The sequence below is a fragment of the Siphateles boraxobius genome, unplaced genomic scaffold (genome assembly GCF_051911475.1).
Source record: "Siphateles boraxobius isolate OS27281-9 unplaced genomic scaffold, OSU_SipBor_1 118, whole genome shotgun sequence".
NCBI classification, from domain to species: Eukaryota; Metazoa; Chordata; class Actinopteri; order Cypriniformes; family Leuciscidae; genus Siphateles; species Siphateles boraxobius.
Window position 1 is genome coordinate 1,278,178 of NW_027508720.1, and position 15,974 is coordinate 1,294,151.

At 36.8% G+C, this 15,974-nt stretch overlaps 2 protein-coding genes across 2 annotated transcripts in view; one reads left to right on the top strand and one right to left on the bottom strand.

The window, feature by feature from the left end:
• Positions 1-15,974, top strand: part of psmd1 (proteasome 26S subunit, non-ATPase 1) — a 49,214-nt gene that overhangs the window by 15,579 nt on the left and 17,661 nt on the right. The window contains exon 17 of the mRNA XM_077202544.1: positions 15,812-15,926. Coding sequence (XP_077058659.1) covers positions 15,812-15,926 — 115 coding nt within the window. The remainder of the gene's footprint in view (positions 1-15,811; positions 15,927-15,974) is intronic.
• htr2b (5-hydroxytryptamine (serotonin) receptor 2B, G protein-coupled) lies at positions 1,589-11,310 on the bottom strand. Its single transcript, XM_077202670.1, has 4 exons — positions 10,987-11,310; positions 9,199-9,728; positions 5,128-5,328; positions 1,589-3,068 (listed from the first exon to the last, which is right to left on the bottom strand). The coding sequence occupies exons 2-4, from the start codon at positions 9,458-9,460 to the stop codon at positions 2,176-2,178; spliced, it is 1,356 nt and encodes a 451-aa protein (XP_077058785.1). The 5' UTR covers positions 9,461-9,728; positions 10,987-11,310; the 3' UTR covers positions 1,589-2,175.

Consider the following 15,974-nt stretch of genomic DNA (forward strand, 5'->3'; position numbering starts at 1 on the left):
TCTGTATATAAAGCTCTATGGTTTCGCATAAAACAACTTTATCTTGTTGGATTATTGCTGTAACGTTAACTTAATCATGTTTCTACCGGGTGTCTGTTAGATCACAACACTAGAGTAGAGTCCACTATAATTGTTCTTCATGCGCACAGTAACTAAAATTTAAAACTGTTAAAAGAAAAGGCTCAATAAACTTTTGCATAGATAGATACTGTATAATAGCCTACACTATGCATCAATATGCCTTTCGTTTGTGCTTTGAACTTTTCAATGCGGACTCTGCGCGCTGACTCGGTGTTGCTTCAAGCGCATCATTCTGCGCTCGGGATGCGCATAAGCGCTTTGTGCCGCACTGTATTGCAGCCTTTCATATCATAATACAGTGACGCAATGAAAGATTATTAATGGCCTATCTATCATATGTTGCAGCCTCATTAAACAGGTGTGCCATACATTTAAAATGTCTCAATTGTATAGTAGCCTATAGCTATATATAAAATAATTTATCTTTTTGATATTTGTTAACTTGTTTTTCATGAATGTATTTTACAATACAAAGAGCAATGTGTAACGTTTTACCAGATTTAGTGTTACACTTATTGTCTCTTATTTGTTTTTTTCACTAAATGTTCAGATTTTATACAATTATTGTGGACTTGAGATTTTTCTAGACTAAATTTTACTGCTGAATTATCCACTAATCTAGTTTATAAAAACATTTTTGTCATAAATATGAATATATATTTTTTGGATTTGTTTTTCTTTATAATGAAGTTGTCTGTATTAAGTAGATTGTGTTTAACACACAAAAGAGTGATTATCAGTTCAACACACAGAGAGTTATATAAATTCTACTTAAGAATTGGTATCGGATCGGCATCGGTATCGGTCGATACTCAGAATTTTTGGTATCGGATCGATTCTGAAAAAAAGTGGTATCGGTGCATCCCTAATTCTTGAAACAGTCAGCTAGGGAGCATTGATCTTTGATTGATCTCGAGAGAATCAGTGCTTTCAAGACAAAATTACCTTCAAGTAGTAGGGTCTAATTAGCTAGGTATCCATTGGTTCCATGTTACACCTTTAGACATCTTACATGCAGTTGGTAGGACACATTGTGTTATCCCGTATATTTAATTTTTTTTTATTCTTTTTCAAAAGACAGTCTTTTGTTATTGGTGTCAGTAAGTTCCCCCTCAGACGCCTCTCAGAGCTCTGGGCCAAGTAGAGCTGGTGAACTATTTTAAGCCCTAAAAAGGCCATGCGATATTCCCTTGATCAACTGTCATTTAAAAAAAAAAAAAATTTGAAGTTAATCGTTCCTTTGTTTAGAGAGTGCATAGATCTGCAAAAGTTCTGTCGTCTGTCCTGCAGACATGCAAATCAGTTTTGTGAGTGTTGATGGATCTCTTGCTACAAATGCAAATGGAATAGTCTCGCTATGAGATTATAACAGTAAAACATGTTGAATGTTTTTCGTGGCGTCGTAGATGATTGTTTTTTTGTGCAATTATAAATGTAAACATTAAGGAGCACTTGCATATTCAGTATGCAAGAAACATTGTTTTCTTAATTCACAATGAAACCATAATGATTATCTGGAGAAAAAGTTTATTTGGCAATAGTTCCAAGAATCTTCAGAAATGTCAGTATCTAAAGATAATTCTTTCTTACATTTACAAAAGTACTTGTTTTTGATTCAAGATCAGTCTACAGAAATAAAGAAGCCCTGCTATAATTCAGTAAGGCATTTATTTTTCATTGTATACAGAAGGTAAGTGGTGGTGTGATTTAAATGAGCTATTTGTGCTTATCTTTATTAAGATGTCCTTTTTTTTTTTGGCTTCACATTTTAGACCCTGTCAACCAAATTTGGGATGTGCGAAGACAGTCCTCTCTTGCTCCTAAGTACTGTTTATTTTCACAGTACTGCCAATTATTAAGCTGCCCATTATTTTCACACGCAAAAGCTTTGTTGTGTCTTTTGGTGGTTCTCAGACATTCATCTTATATCCCCAATCCAAGGTTTAAAGATGGAACATTGTATTGTCTGCAATGCTGATCACACCTCGGGCTTGGCCTTGAACTTTTTGGTTCCCATGAGGACTTGTTGTTTTGATGCCACTGAAACACTATGGCAAGTCTCTATCTTGTCTTTTCTGAAGCGTGTCAGATATACTACACGTGACTTATGTGTTCGTCAGGTTTGCAGTCTTCATTCTCCGCCAGAAGCAACGTGTCCAGCGTGATATTTGCGGAGGTCTGCAGACTCGTGGGCCGACGCCGGAGAGGACTTTGATAGCTTACAGGGCTAATGCCGTTTTTCATACCGTGTTTCATAAACCGTTTTGAGTTTTCAGTCACTGGTGACCGAAAAGCAATTCTGCTTCTCCGTTGCATTTTTGGAGTCCTCACACGTCTGTAGTTACAGGTGATGTAGCGCCTAAAGGCCTGCCTGAACGTCCTATTAAACAGCGTATAAACCAGCGGGTTGATGCCCGATGAAACATATCCCACCCATTGAAAGATATCCAACAAGTGTTCCACTAGATTACCATTGCACCCTTGACAGAGTACAGAAGTCACATTAGTAATGAAGAAAGGACACCACATCACAACAAACAACATGAATACAATTCCCAGAACCTTTGATGCCCTTTGTTCATTAGTCAAGTTCTGCATGGACCTCTTCCCTATGGTGGACATCCTGCGGAGAGGAACCTCATCCCCTGTGACGGAACTCAGTGTTCGGTGCCTTTTTAATCCATTTGCAATGGCCACTTTCTCAGGTGAAGAGAGAGCCGGCAATTCCTGCTGGAAGACAGAGGAAACGGTGGGCCTCCTAGCTCTCGATCTCAAAAGATCCGCCTTCTTGCGTAATACTTGGATTGTCAGCAAGTAGATGATCATCATAATTGTAAGGGGTATAAAGAAAGCCGTCAAAGACCCATACACCTTGAAGTCCCCAAAGCCCTCTGGTGACAACAAACAGGTGTGGTTGTTGTTGAAGGTGATGTTGTTTGGATGATCCAAGACTTGTAGCCCTTTGATTGGAATTGGTATTGCAATACCTGATAAAGAAAGACTAATCGTTAAATTGAGCAGAGCATAGGGTTTAAATAAAACATTAAAATGATTATGCTAGTTGAAATTGACTAATTCAGAAATGTTCATTCTTGGTCCTGGAGGACCACCTTCCAACAGTTCAATCATGGCCTTTGGGATTACTTGAACTTCTAGGCAGGTGTGTTGGAGCAGGTTGGATTCACTTCATTCACCCCTTTTGGCCTCTGTCATGACATGACTCAACCCACTCAGGTCTCAGCCCAAAATGAGCTGGTTTCGACTACAACACTGGTTAAGGTTAAACTGTCCTGCAAGTTAGAGACCCACAAACAGGAATGGACAACCCTGGACGAGGTTATTGCATAGTCATTCATTCCCTATCTAAGCTCCTGCCCAACAAATAGGTTTGTGCTTTGGCAGATACCTTTTTTTAAATGAAATGCCACTAGTTGATTTGTTGCCAGAAAGACTAATTGATTAATTGGTTCCTCAGAACCTTGAACAGTTCAGCTTGTGTGGTGTTCCTCTAGGCGTGGAGCAGAACACTGGTCTCGAGGCCTTTTTTAAAATGCAAAACTTGTAGAAATGTACAATCAAAAACAGCATGAGATGCCCCTCTTGATATTGTGGAGCTCTTGTGTAAAATGTATACCATTTCCAATTATTACTAATCATAGCATTTATGACATCAATAACACATCTTGGACTTTTACTTGAAGTATCCATAACCAGGCGTGCACACAACTGGTGCGCATGTGTGGTAAAAATAAGCGATGGTTGGATAGCATTCATGTGATTTGCGGATTAACTGCTAAGTTTAACCATCATAAAGAGAAATTGCATCAATCGGACATGATTTTCTTGCCAATTTACACATTCAAATGATTTTAAACGTGGAAGAAGAGATGAAAATAGCGAGAGAGGCACGTTTCAGACAGCTCTTGAATACCAAATTAATTCCTCTTTTGCCATTACCTGCGCTTGAACGGACACATACACACATTTACGTCAAAATACCCTTCTCAGCAAGTATTCTCTCAGTTATGTCATAAGTGAACAGTTGAGAAAGAAACCGGATGCGTGTTAGTATATCTGTTCTGTGCGTTCGGTCTTAAAGTGATGGCAGCCTTATATTCCTGCTGTTGTCTGTCATTAATGTTAAGAAAAAAACAAACAAACAAAAAACATCATCTACCTTGTTCGAGAGAAAAAAAGATGGTGAGGAGAGCAGTCAGGAGGAAAGTGATGACGACAGCTTGTAGGATAAGTGTGCAGTGTAAAGTGATAGCACCAAGCAGCATCTCCAGCCGCTCTCTTGAGAACCAGACCAAAAAAGTAGTGTGCACCCGTCCATAACCATGAGCTCCTGTCTTTTCTCAGTAAGACTGCTTTGTCAAATGTGAGAATATGTGAAATCGTTCTCAGGAGTACACAGAGATGTGGTGTTTATGGTCAGTGTTGAAGTGACAAAGCACGTGGCCTGCCTTTTTATGGTGGTGAAACTATCCCAGAACCATGCCTTGAGGTCGTTCAAGCAACACAACTGTTGTTAACGAGCAGAAATTTCAAGGTGTTTACTTTCATTTCACTCCCACAAGCCAATATTGCTTGTATAAATGGAAGTTTGCTGGCCAGTCAGTGACACAAGATAAAGGAAATTTATGCGTATGCAACTTTTCCAGAGGCAACGAGTGTTGAGATCATTGATCGGTGTGGGGATTAAGGACTGGGTTTTGCCACACTTTGTATATAGCTGTACATATTTTATTAAATGTTGGTAATGAAACTAGATTTGAGCTTGTTCCCATTTTTAAAACTGTATTGCCTCTTCATCTTTCGAGAGAAAATTGTGACAGTTGTGTTTTTAAAATTTATTTCAATTGGGTTAATGCCATTCCCTACAATTGTAATGGCAATATTTCCTTTTCGTTTCATTGTAGATATGAATATGTATTTAAATGAGTGTTTGTAATTGTTCATGCATTCATTCATATTGTAAAAAAACACCCAAAAAAAACTTGATTTCATGTAATAGTGTCTTTTCAGCCTGCATTTTTTACATACCTATAGAGATTAGCCAGACAAGTGCGATTTTCGCCAACGCTTTAGCTCTGGACTTGAACTGGCTGTGCTGGATTGGCTTCTTGATCGCTATGTAGCGGTCAAGAGAGATGGCGCACAGGTGCATGATGGATGCCGTTGAGAACAAGACGTCCAGAAACAGCCAGATAGGGCACAGGAAGTCTGGAAGGGGCCATCTGGAGTCTGAAATATGAAGAAAAGATTAAGCACCAATCATTCGGTTGGCTGAATTTGAGATACGACAAACTTTTTTGCCATTTTGTGATGCGACACAAACACTTAACTTCAATGTTGTGTTTCTGGAGACATCCAGTATAATTGCTTGTTTCTCCTCTTCAGTCACCCATGCAGAATAAGTCTAATATTATTGAACATTTTACGTCACAGATTCTACGTAGTGCTAGTAGTCATTTGAGTAGTTTTTTTGTTAAGATAATTATACAAAATATTTTTCCGAATTGACTCTTCGCAGGGAGTTTGATTGACAGGCGATCTGACCAATCCTAATCCGCCATCCGCCGAATCCGTTTTTTATTTTTGTCCCGACAAAGCAGTGAAGAGAGTTCGTAGATTAACGGAGGATTTGAACTTAAAAAACGGTGTGTACTGACATCTTTCCGCTGTTAAAATAACATTCCTTATGTTCTTTCATGTTTATTTTGATGCTATAAATGAACTAGAAGGAAGAGATGATCGGTTCACGAGCAGCTTTAACTGAGGCTTTACAGCGATCTGCCAGACACATTAAAGAGCCACAAAACGGTATATTGTTTAAATTTCTTAAAAAAATTACCAAATTTAAAAGTTGAGACTTTCATATCAAAAGTATCCTGGTCTGTCAGCGCGTTGTCAGTGTCCTCTCTGCTCCGCGATGTATTTTTCACTGCGCGAGAACATGATGACTGGCGTGAGACTGGCGTGGCTTGTCGGACATAGCAACAGTAACTAAAGGGGGCGGGTCTTTGCGAACGGTCAATTCTTTCAGATGACTTTGCAACAGTTCTCACAACACAGGACTCACTGTAAATGTCAATAGACTGGTTTTCATTTGTTTGTCTTGTTTGGACATGGACGTTAGAAAATGTATTACTTTAAATTTATCACAGCCTTTGCATCTCATCTTGCATACATTGGATCTGAACATTATTAAATAAATTGATACAAGCTTGAGTTTAACAAAAACCAGTTCATAAGATTAGACACTCTGGGGGCTTTTGGCTTATTCATCAAGCTCTTCATCAGAGATGCAGTTTATTTTAGTGACAGACATGACATGGTGAATTGAGTTGATCTTCATCCCAGTACACTTACAGATTATATTGTCTAAAGCCTTTAAATAAGATATTATTGTTTTCATGTTGCCAGTTTTCCAGTTTGTCTTCAGATAAACTCTATATTATTGACCTCATGACAAGAAGTGGAAAAAGAGAGTTATATGCTATATTTAGCAACATTCTTTAAAAAGGTAATTATAAAACTGTTAATAAACCTGAAGTTGAACAAAGTTGCATTTTGTAAAAGCTCTTTTGGGTATATGTGTGTTCAAACATGATTTATTTTTTAGCTTGCATGGACCTAAACTACAGTGTATCTCCAAACTTGTGGTTTATGAGCGATCTCCATGGTTTGGAGAGGGCTTAACCAGATGTTGAAAACTGGCATTAGTCAGATCACCCCTCTTTACAAAACAGACCAGCTTTTTGAAGCTTTCTGAATCATTCATCATTTTTCATCTGAATTGATTTAATCCGTCAAATGCATTCTGAATTTTTGTGCATAAATTGAGCAGTGTTTCTTCCAATGTCTGGTGAAATTTGAACATAATTTGTTTCAGTATGTGAATCAGTTGAGCAGTATAGGTTATAGTGTAGGTCCCCCCCCCCCCCCCAATCACAGGAAACCCCTTTTAACCCAAAATGCTATTGTTGCTTAATAGATTCAGATCTAAAAACTATTTTGTAGAGTGTAAACGTGTGTTCATGTTCACCATTGTTTGGTGAATTGTCACAGTTGAATAGGCAAAATTATTGCAATATTTGCGATATTCCAAAATTTCATGATGCCTACAAAATCTAAGCGAACATATAATTAATATTACCTACATCGTCCATCCCTAGTTTCCATATAGGCCGTCAGGAAAGTGTGCCCTCTCTTCCTGAAAGCTAAATAAAGAGACACTCTACCACACTTTAGGTTTGCACTGCCAAGTCTCAACTTCCTCATGTAAACATTTCTCTCTTTCTCAGAGAAATGCATTTGTGGTGTGCTCTCAAGGGTAGGCTCTTGTTTTTAGCCCTGCTGAGACTCTTTATCAAGCGCTGTGTAGACATTCAGTGTTCAGTCGTTGCTTTTCTTCATGGCTTTAACTTCAGTTTTTGTCTTCACCTGGTCCACAGATGTGGACGTGGCCTTTGGTATAACATTGGTTTTACTGTTTGAGCAAGTATAACTTCCTGGACAGAAACCTTTGAGTTACTCCAATTGGGAACGGTTACTTTTATTTTTATGATTACATTTAATCGCAAGTTATTATCTTGAGAATTAAGGTCTAGAGTTACTGCTAAGTTGTATCTAGAGTTACTTCTTTCTTGGTCAATAAGTTGTTGCACCCAAACCAAATGTGTCATTGTACCCCTTCCTCCTAAGGTAATTCAACTTAATTACCTGTCAGTGTTCATGACTTCTGGTGAGCTTCAGCTGTTTGGTGAAATCTTTTTTTTTTTTTTTTTCTGAGTTCACACATGGTTCTCTTTGTGTGGAACACCTTTAGAAAACCTGGACTTTTGCTCCTTTTCCTATCCTTGTGGTCCTTGGGGGACGACTCAATGTTTTCATGCCATCAAGGCTTGGTTTAACTCAACGACTGAAACCTCAAAGTTTCATTTTCAGAACCTTACATTTTGGCTCTGTTTCCCCCGCATCTCTCAAACAAAGTGTTTGACAAGTTGCTTTGGATGAATAGCTTCTGTTAAAAGTATTTTCCAGGACAGATGACTGGAGTTAAAGGGATGGTTCATGCTAAACTTTTTAATTCTGTCATAATTTTTTGGCGTTTCTGTCACTTTGACTTTCATGCTATGGACCATAAAAGTTAACATTTTTGAAGGAATTATTTTCTTGATAACACTTAACCCTAACCGTACCAGTCTACTAATAATGAAAAGGGCATCGTTACTTCTATTCAAAAGAATGTGTTAAAGGGACCATGAAAATAAAGTGAAACCATTTTCCTTTGTGTCCCACAGAAGAAAGTCATTCAGGTTTGTTGAGTAAATGATGACCGAATCTTTGGGTGAACTATCTCGATATTGTGATGAAGCCAGCAAAGTTCTGGTTCACCTTAAGCTTTAATGTGTGAAGACCAGGTGCAGCAATTGAAGTAATAAATGTCATCAAATCTAATCAATGAGGAATAATGGACCGACTGGAGCGTTCTGGCATCGGAACTGAGACACGCTGGCATACGAATGACAGTAGTAGTAGCTTGGCAGATGTTTGAAAGTTGTGTGAGACATGTTTTTATGACGGCTGTGTGTATTCGGTCTGTCAGTGCAGGGAAACGAAACATGATCTTTATCATTCTGTTTAATATGGTTTTAGCGGTACACTGAAAACTAGTTTCAAAAGCATAGACAAAGAAAGGTTATAACTTTCACTATCGTACAAACCTTACGGAACTAATGTTGGAAGAACTTTTGGTGACACTTTACTTACAGGCCTTATGTATAATACATTATAAAGGTATTCATAATGTACATTATAATACGTTATATCTTTTCATAAATAATTGTAACCAGTTGTAATGCATTATAATATTAGCAGATTCTGGTTGTTTGTCATGTGTTTTAATGCATTATACTCTCTAAAGGTGTGTTCAATGAATAGATGAGTAGTATAGCGTATTATAACGGTGGTTACAATTATTCATGAGACCATACAACGGCATAATCACTGCATTAAAAATACTTTTATAATGCATTATACATAAAAGGACTTTAAGTAAAGTGTTATCAAACTTTACATTTTTAATTTGTACAATCAAAGTTTACTTACGGAAAAGCACGGTCACCAGAGCGATGGGCATCACTAGCAATCCCACCAGTAGATCGGCCACAGCCAGAGACATCAGGAAGAAGTTGGTGGCGTTCTGGAGTTTTCTCTCCAGTGACACGGCCAGAATGACCAGGATGTTTCCACCAATGGTGGGAAAGATGACCAGGAGAATGAGCAGTGCGGCCCAACGGAGTGGTTCTCCAGGCTCGTGTAAATCCCAGTCCTCGCTCCTCGTTTGGTTTAAGACACTAAAGCGAGGCATTCTGCTTCGTAAAACTGAGCTTTTGTTTTTTCCGTGGGCTCGTCCAGCATTGTCACAGACTCCCTCCGATCAGATAGTGGCCAAGTGTTCAATTCAAACGATGCACGTCTTGTGTTTGCTTGCAAAATCCAATTTATCGAGAAAATTAGTTTTCAAAGTATTCCCCTCCAACTTATTATCTCCAGATGGAACCAGAGTTTAGAGTCGTCTAGTCACATGGTAGACGAGGTATTGCCCATCTTAGTTCTGTCTCTGTGCTTTTACACTCCTGGAAATATAAACATTTGAACGGTGATCTCGTCATTCAAAACACGTTAGTCTTTTTGGTTCACAATAATAATTTTTAATAATGTAAATGTTCACCATAACAATTCTCTAATAATGTAAATTGTACAAACTCACACTTCTTTATATTTTCTTTATATTTATACTCTTTATCTCTTTACCTTTATTACTATTTCTATTCTTTATCCCTTGAGAAGTGTGCAACTGTGACAAAGAATTTCCCCTCGGGGATCAATAAAGTATTTCTGAATCTGTATTATCTTAAACCGACATATGATGAATATGATTTTCTTGTCATGTGATTAGCAGTGCGTGTACCAGACCGTTTTTGTAATTAAGCAAGGAAGTGGGTATCAGTAATGATCTGAGTGTTGACCATATGGAGTCATTTGTGTTCCTATCTAACCCAATCAGTCAAGGCAGATGACTTCATAAACAACATTTATGTTTTTAGAATAATTAGGATTTCATAATTGCATTATAATTTGGAAATGGTTCCTTCTGGCATAACATTATGTAATGAGTATTATGAAATACAGACAAACAAATGTTGTATAATCATATATATATATATATATATATATATATATATATATATATATATATATATATATATATATATTATACTTGTATTTCTGTTATATATTAAAAATAATAAAATAAAATCTATTTTTTATAGAAAATTAAAAGGAATTTACCTTATATTTTGGGTAACACTTTACAATGTTTTTTGTTAACATTATTTAACTACTTTAGTTAACATGAACTAAGAATAAACAATAATTCTACAGCATTTAATAATCTTAGTTAGTTTACTTATACATTATTAAAATCAAAAGTTGTATTTGTTAACATCAGTTAATGAACCGTGAACTACCATGAAAACACAACGAACAGCTGGATTTTTTATTGACTGATGTTAACAAAGAGTATGTATCACAAATGTAAGGCTCTTTGTTAGCTGATGATAGTTAATACCGTAACTAATGTTAACGAATGAGACCTTATTGTAAAGTGTAACCAAAATTATTTTTTAGAAGCTCTGTGAAAGTAGACCGTTTTATTTTCCCATACAAACTCTGTTCACGGTTTGACATTTTGCTATTTATTATAAGCTAGAAATATATTTATACATTTACAATATTTAACTATATATATATATTTTTTTTTAAATATTTCTAAATAGATTTAATTTTTCCCATTATGGGATTGTTTTTATTTAAATGATTTCTCCTTCTTACCTTGATCTCAAAGCTGTGCGTTTCCTCTATTCATCAGCTTAATTCCGTATTATTCATTGTCTTTTAAGCAAGTGAAACAAGTGCACTAAACGTCCCTCAGATTGTGACTTATTGCCTTTTATATGTGCACCCAAAAAAAGTACAAACAAAACATTAGGTTGTCCAAATTCTTTGTGGGAAAAGATCCAGATATCATCTCACTTTTCGGTTTCATGCTGAGGAATTTCCCTGTTCTCGAGGAGCTGGACGAATCCCCAGATCTTCTCCGCATCACCGGTCTAAAACTTCCACACGTACTCTAACCCTTCCTCTCTCGTTCTGTCTGTGTTTACGACTCGCTCTGCTTCTCCCTCCCTCTCTCTCCCGCTCGCTCACGTGTTCGACCTGGAGAAACTGATGGATGTGTCGACACCGGATCCGGGGATCCTGGGGGGTCGTTTTCCTCAATGCAGCGGAGCAGATATTCACATTTATCAGTCATTGTCTTATGCTGCAGTGTGACTACCATATGTTTTATTTTTACCTTATTGTTCCCCCAATTTAGTCAACTAGACTATTTTAATAAGTTTTGCACATCCCAGCCGTCTACTTTTCAGAATTTGTGTCAAACCCCTCCCCAGAAACAGGTAGTTTTTCATCAATCTCCGAAAAGAAAAGATGATGGTGTTGCTTTGCATTTTTTAGAAAATAAAAATATCTCTACGTACTTGAACCTTGAAAGCACCAAGGTAATAATCTTCAGGTGTCCATAAATCCAGATTGGAGGGATTGTCATTGAACACCCTATGAATACTAAGGGGCTGATCTGTCATATTTTGAGATCGATTGAGGACTTGACTCCCACTTCTGCATTAAATGACTTTTTTCTTGCTGGGTCTTTGTCCAGCTTCCCCCTCTCATTACCACAGTGTGTTTCTCTAGATTCCTGAGGCTCGTTCTGGTGCTGCTTCATGAGGTGCATCTTGGGATGCTTTTAAAATATTAAAGGTGTTTCTACACTGTAGAGAAAGTTTTAACTACTTCAACTTAAAGACTTTCAAAAAAAAAAAAAAATCAGTTCTTTATATTTTATTAAACTGACTTAAAATCGAGTTAAACTTAAAAAAAAAACAACAACAAAATAATTAAGTTGAAATTGATTAAATAAATCTTAGTTAATATGAAAACATTTGCCACAGTTGGGAACAGTTGCCATTTACTTATTGATCATATCATTTTTATAGAGTATGTGTACTTGACACTTGTTGGCTGCTTTGCATTCATTATCTGCTCCAGTTTGCCCTCTTGAAAAATAATATACTACTTTTGAAATTCATACATGCGCATTAATGCTCGAAATTGGTTTTGAAGACATCTGTGTTGTCTAAGCCATTAGATCAAAAAGTTTTAAGATCATGAGAGATATTTCAGTTGAAAAAAATGTTGTGTGTGAATGGAAACGTAATGCAAAAATGTTTTTAAATGCTTGTTAAAAGGAATAACAGCTCATAAACCTGAATTCTATACTTTGATGATTAACTAGTAAAGAAATACTTCTCAGTGGAACAAGGGCTGTTGTACAAACCTCTCTTTTGTTTGTTCAGTTTGCTGGTGCGTTGGATTGCGTCTGGCAAAGAGAAACTCTTGAACCATGTACGCCTCTGACTCCTGGAGTGTGTCATGCTCCGTCTTTTGTTTATAAAAGTTAACAAGAAAAAACTGAAATCAGACAAAACAAATTTAGGAGGGCGCTTTTAGCTAAAGATTTAAGACTCTGTTGAGGCTGATTGTGTTTTCCAAGTAAGACAAAGCAGTTCTTATGAAGGACTTTTACATATACATTTTATATATATATATAATATATGGTATGTGTGTGTGTGTATTAAATGCAATTACATCAAAAGAGACTGTAATTAAACGTGAGAAGTAATTGAATTACAGTAATTGAGTACTTAGTAATGCATTACACCCAACACTGATACCACTGCAAAAACTACTAGCCTAACTACTAAAGTTATGGGACTACCGATACTGATAAATTTAAGCAGAATAATTGCAATAATATGAAAAACAATTGGGTTTAAAGTTAGAAAGCATGAAAACTCAAGTCTGAAGCAAAACGCAACCTATAGCAATGTGTTCTGGCAACAATGTCTCAGATAGTCCGACAGCAAATACAAGTAAATCGTAAATAAACGACTTTCGAGTGATTCGTTACAAACCTGCGCATCAAATATGCTCAACCGTGCTTGTGTGATGCGCTAAATCAAACCTCATTGGTTCTCGCATGTTACTGGAGAGCATTTGAACTACTTTTCCTCTTAATGGCGATTGGCAAACCCACTTGAAGGTGCTTAGCGCCACCTACTGTATGACACCTGCATGACACCTGACGTAAATAAAGGATCAGGCTTGCGATACCAATCAGTTAAAAAAGCCACGATCTGCAAAATCGACTCTGATGCTGATCCTTAAGCTCGGCTCGGGACATCCCTAATATATTGTAGAAAGTGCAGAAAGTAGATTAGTACTTAAAGTAAAGTACTGCTAAAGTTGTGTATTAAGTGTGGAGTGTAAGCAAATGTTGTTTTTTGTAAAAGTGCTTAATTTTTTGAACACATTGGCAATGGCAAGTAGTTATGTATAAATACCATAACGTATTGAAGGCAAATCTAGATTTCTGAGTGAACATTTTTTTGTAAACAAATGAAGACTAAAGCTTCTAAGCCCGAATGACTAGTCAGGATTAGATGAACTAAATGTTCGTGAATAGGCATAAGACCCTGGCTAAGACTTGTATTTGTACAGAAGGTTTCCAAATTCATCAACATTGAAACGGTTTCCCAGCCTGCCAAGTTTGGTATAAAGTGAAACGCGTTAATTCCAGCCTGATGAAAGATTAAGTCAAATCCTTTTTTATTGCTAGTGGCATTCGTATGCGAGTGCTAAACTGGATTAGCTTCCCACGGAAAGGGTTTTGCGGTGGGAAGAGTTCGAGCAGTCATCTCCACTGGACATGCTGTCCGTTATTACAGACCAGATTATTCTAAAAGGCTACTCTGCCTGACCTAAACTGAGCTATAATTGTCAGTCAGCTCACTTTAAGTTAACCCGGTATTGCGCACAGCTTTTGTTAGTATATTGGTGTCAGCCAATCAAATGATCTACATTGATCAGATTAGTATGATGCCCATAGAAAATAAAGTCACTCATGTTTTCTTTGTGCAGTTTTATGATATGACTGATTTATAGGGGTGTAACAATATATAATTTCACAATATATCGCAATACAAAAATGCTTCAATATGTATCGTGTATAATTCACCCAAATTTAAATTTCAGTGTGAGGAAAAAAGTTTTAATGTCAGTACTACATTAAACTATATATAATCTTGAATGTAATGTATAATAATGCAATGGGGGAATATTTGTGGGTGCTGATAATGCCAAATGTCTTGTTACCAGTAAAAAGTGGCCTAAATTATTTTAAATATGCTATATCTAGTCAGTGACAGAGTGCAAGCATATTAGTCTGAAATTATTCTGTATTTTCAGCTTCAGAATCATGAATATTTTTATTCTGAATCATGAATATTTTTGTCCTGTGCATTGGGTTTCCGGCTCCAAGTCTATTCATTTACACACACACTGTAACACTTTTTTCAACCTTTTATCATATGTCTTGGAGTATCGCAATATCATATAGTGAGTTCAGTATTGTGATATGTATCGGATCGTGACATGAGGGTGTTGTTACACCCCTATTGATTTAGCTTAAAACGCGTAAAAACAAGATTGGAGCATAAGCGTTATAAAGTTATACAGAAGTATAAAGCAGTATAGATTCATAATATTGGCTTTCATTTCAGTTATTGGCCACAACAAAGACACTTGTATGCTTTTATTAGCAGAATTTCCATATCTTTGCCTCCCTCAGATCACAACTTGAAATTATAATTTTATTTATTGTGTTTTTTTTTATGTAAATTGCAAATAATTTCAGTGTTAAGTAAATGAGTACAAGTAATTCTCTTTTAATATAATACGATTCATCTTTCATTGACTTTATGCCAACACTCACATAACACAGAGTCTCTGTGGATTTAATGAAGAAAATTAGGCTGTTATTTCATCATTTTATTCCTAGATGGGCATTTAGTGCTTCAGGCTTTTTCAGAATAACATCACTGCCGTCTTAAACAACGGCTTTGAAAGTGAAGGGGGCAAATATGGGATGTATTTTCTCAACATGACATGTGTAAAAATAATAATTCACATCAATATTCCAAGTAAAAAAAAAAAAAAAAGACAGATGACTGTGTAGTTGTGATGAGTGTAGTTGAAGAAAATCCTGATTTGCTGTTTTACCTTTTAGTGTAGCCAATTAGTTTTTCACAAGGGCAGCTTGACTGTAGTTTAACCAATTGAATCTCCTTGTTACCTGGATTGTAACCAAGGTTTTCACAAAAATGGAAAAGCCAATTTTGTCTGGAAGTACCGCTGCTTTTATTAAAAATGTTTGCCACAATTGGCCTAACATTGCCATCATTTTATGTCCTTTTTCATAGTAACCACACATCTATACTTCAAATATACTTGAGTAATGGAAACCGAAATAACTCTTCTGCACTGTTTTATCAAGTTAGCATCGTTTGTGTTACGAACGTCAATTTGACAGAGAGCCTGCACACCAGTTTAAGAGTTCCTTTGCATAAACTTTGAACAAAGAACTAAAGCCTCCCGTTCCTACACCCGGTCCAAAGTATTACTGTCAGAGAAAATAAACCATTTTGAAAAATGTATGGTCTTTCCTTCAAGTGTTTTCTTTTCTTCTATGCGTCTACAGGACTCCAGAACAATGTCCCAGTGTGGTTTCCCTGCTGTCCGAGAGCTACAACCCTCACGTCCGCTGCGGCGCTGCAATGGCTCTGGGCATCTGTTGTGCTGGCACCGGCAACAAGGTACTGGATCGGCACTCTTACAGTCGCTTTCGTTGAATTAGCTTATTA

Excerpts from the sequence above, each read along its gene's own strand:
- htr2b (XM_077202670.1), bottom strand. The coding sequence starts at position 9,460 with ATGCCTCGCTTTAGTGTCTTAAACCAAACGAGGAGCGAGGACTGGGAT. Across the intron at positions 5,329-9,198 it reads TCTGGTGACCGTGCTTTTCC|ACTCCAGATGGCCCCTTCCA; the intron begins GTAAGTAAACTT and ends TTCATATTTCAG. Across the intron at positions 3,069-5,127 it reads TGTCTGGCTAATCTCTATAG|GTATTGCAATACCAATTCCA; the intron begins GTATGTAAAAAA and ends TTTCTTTATCAG.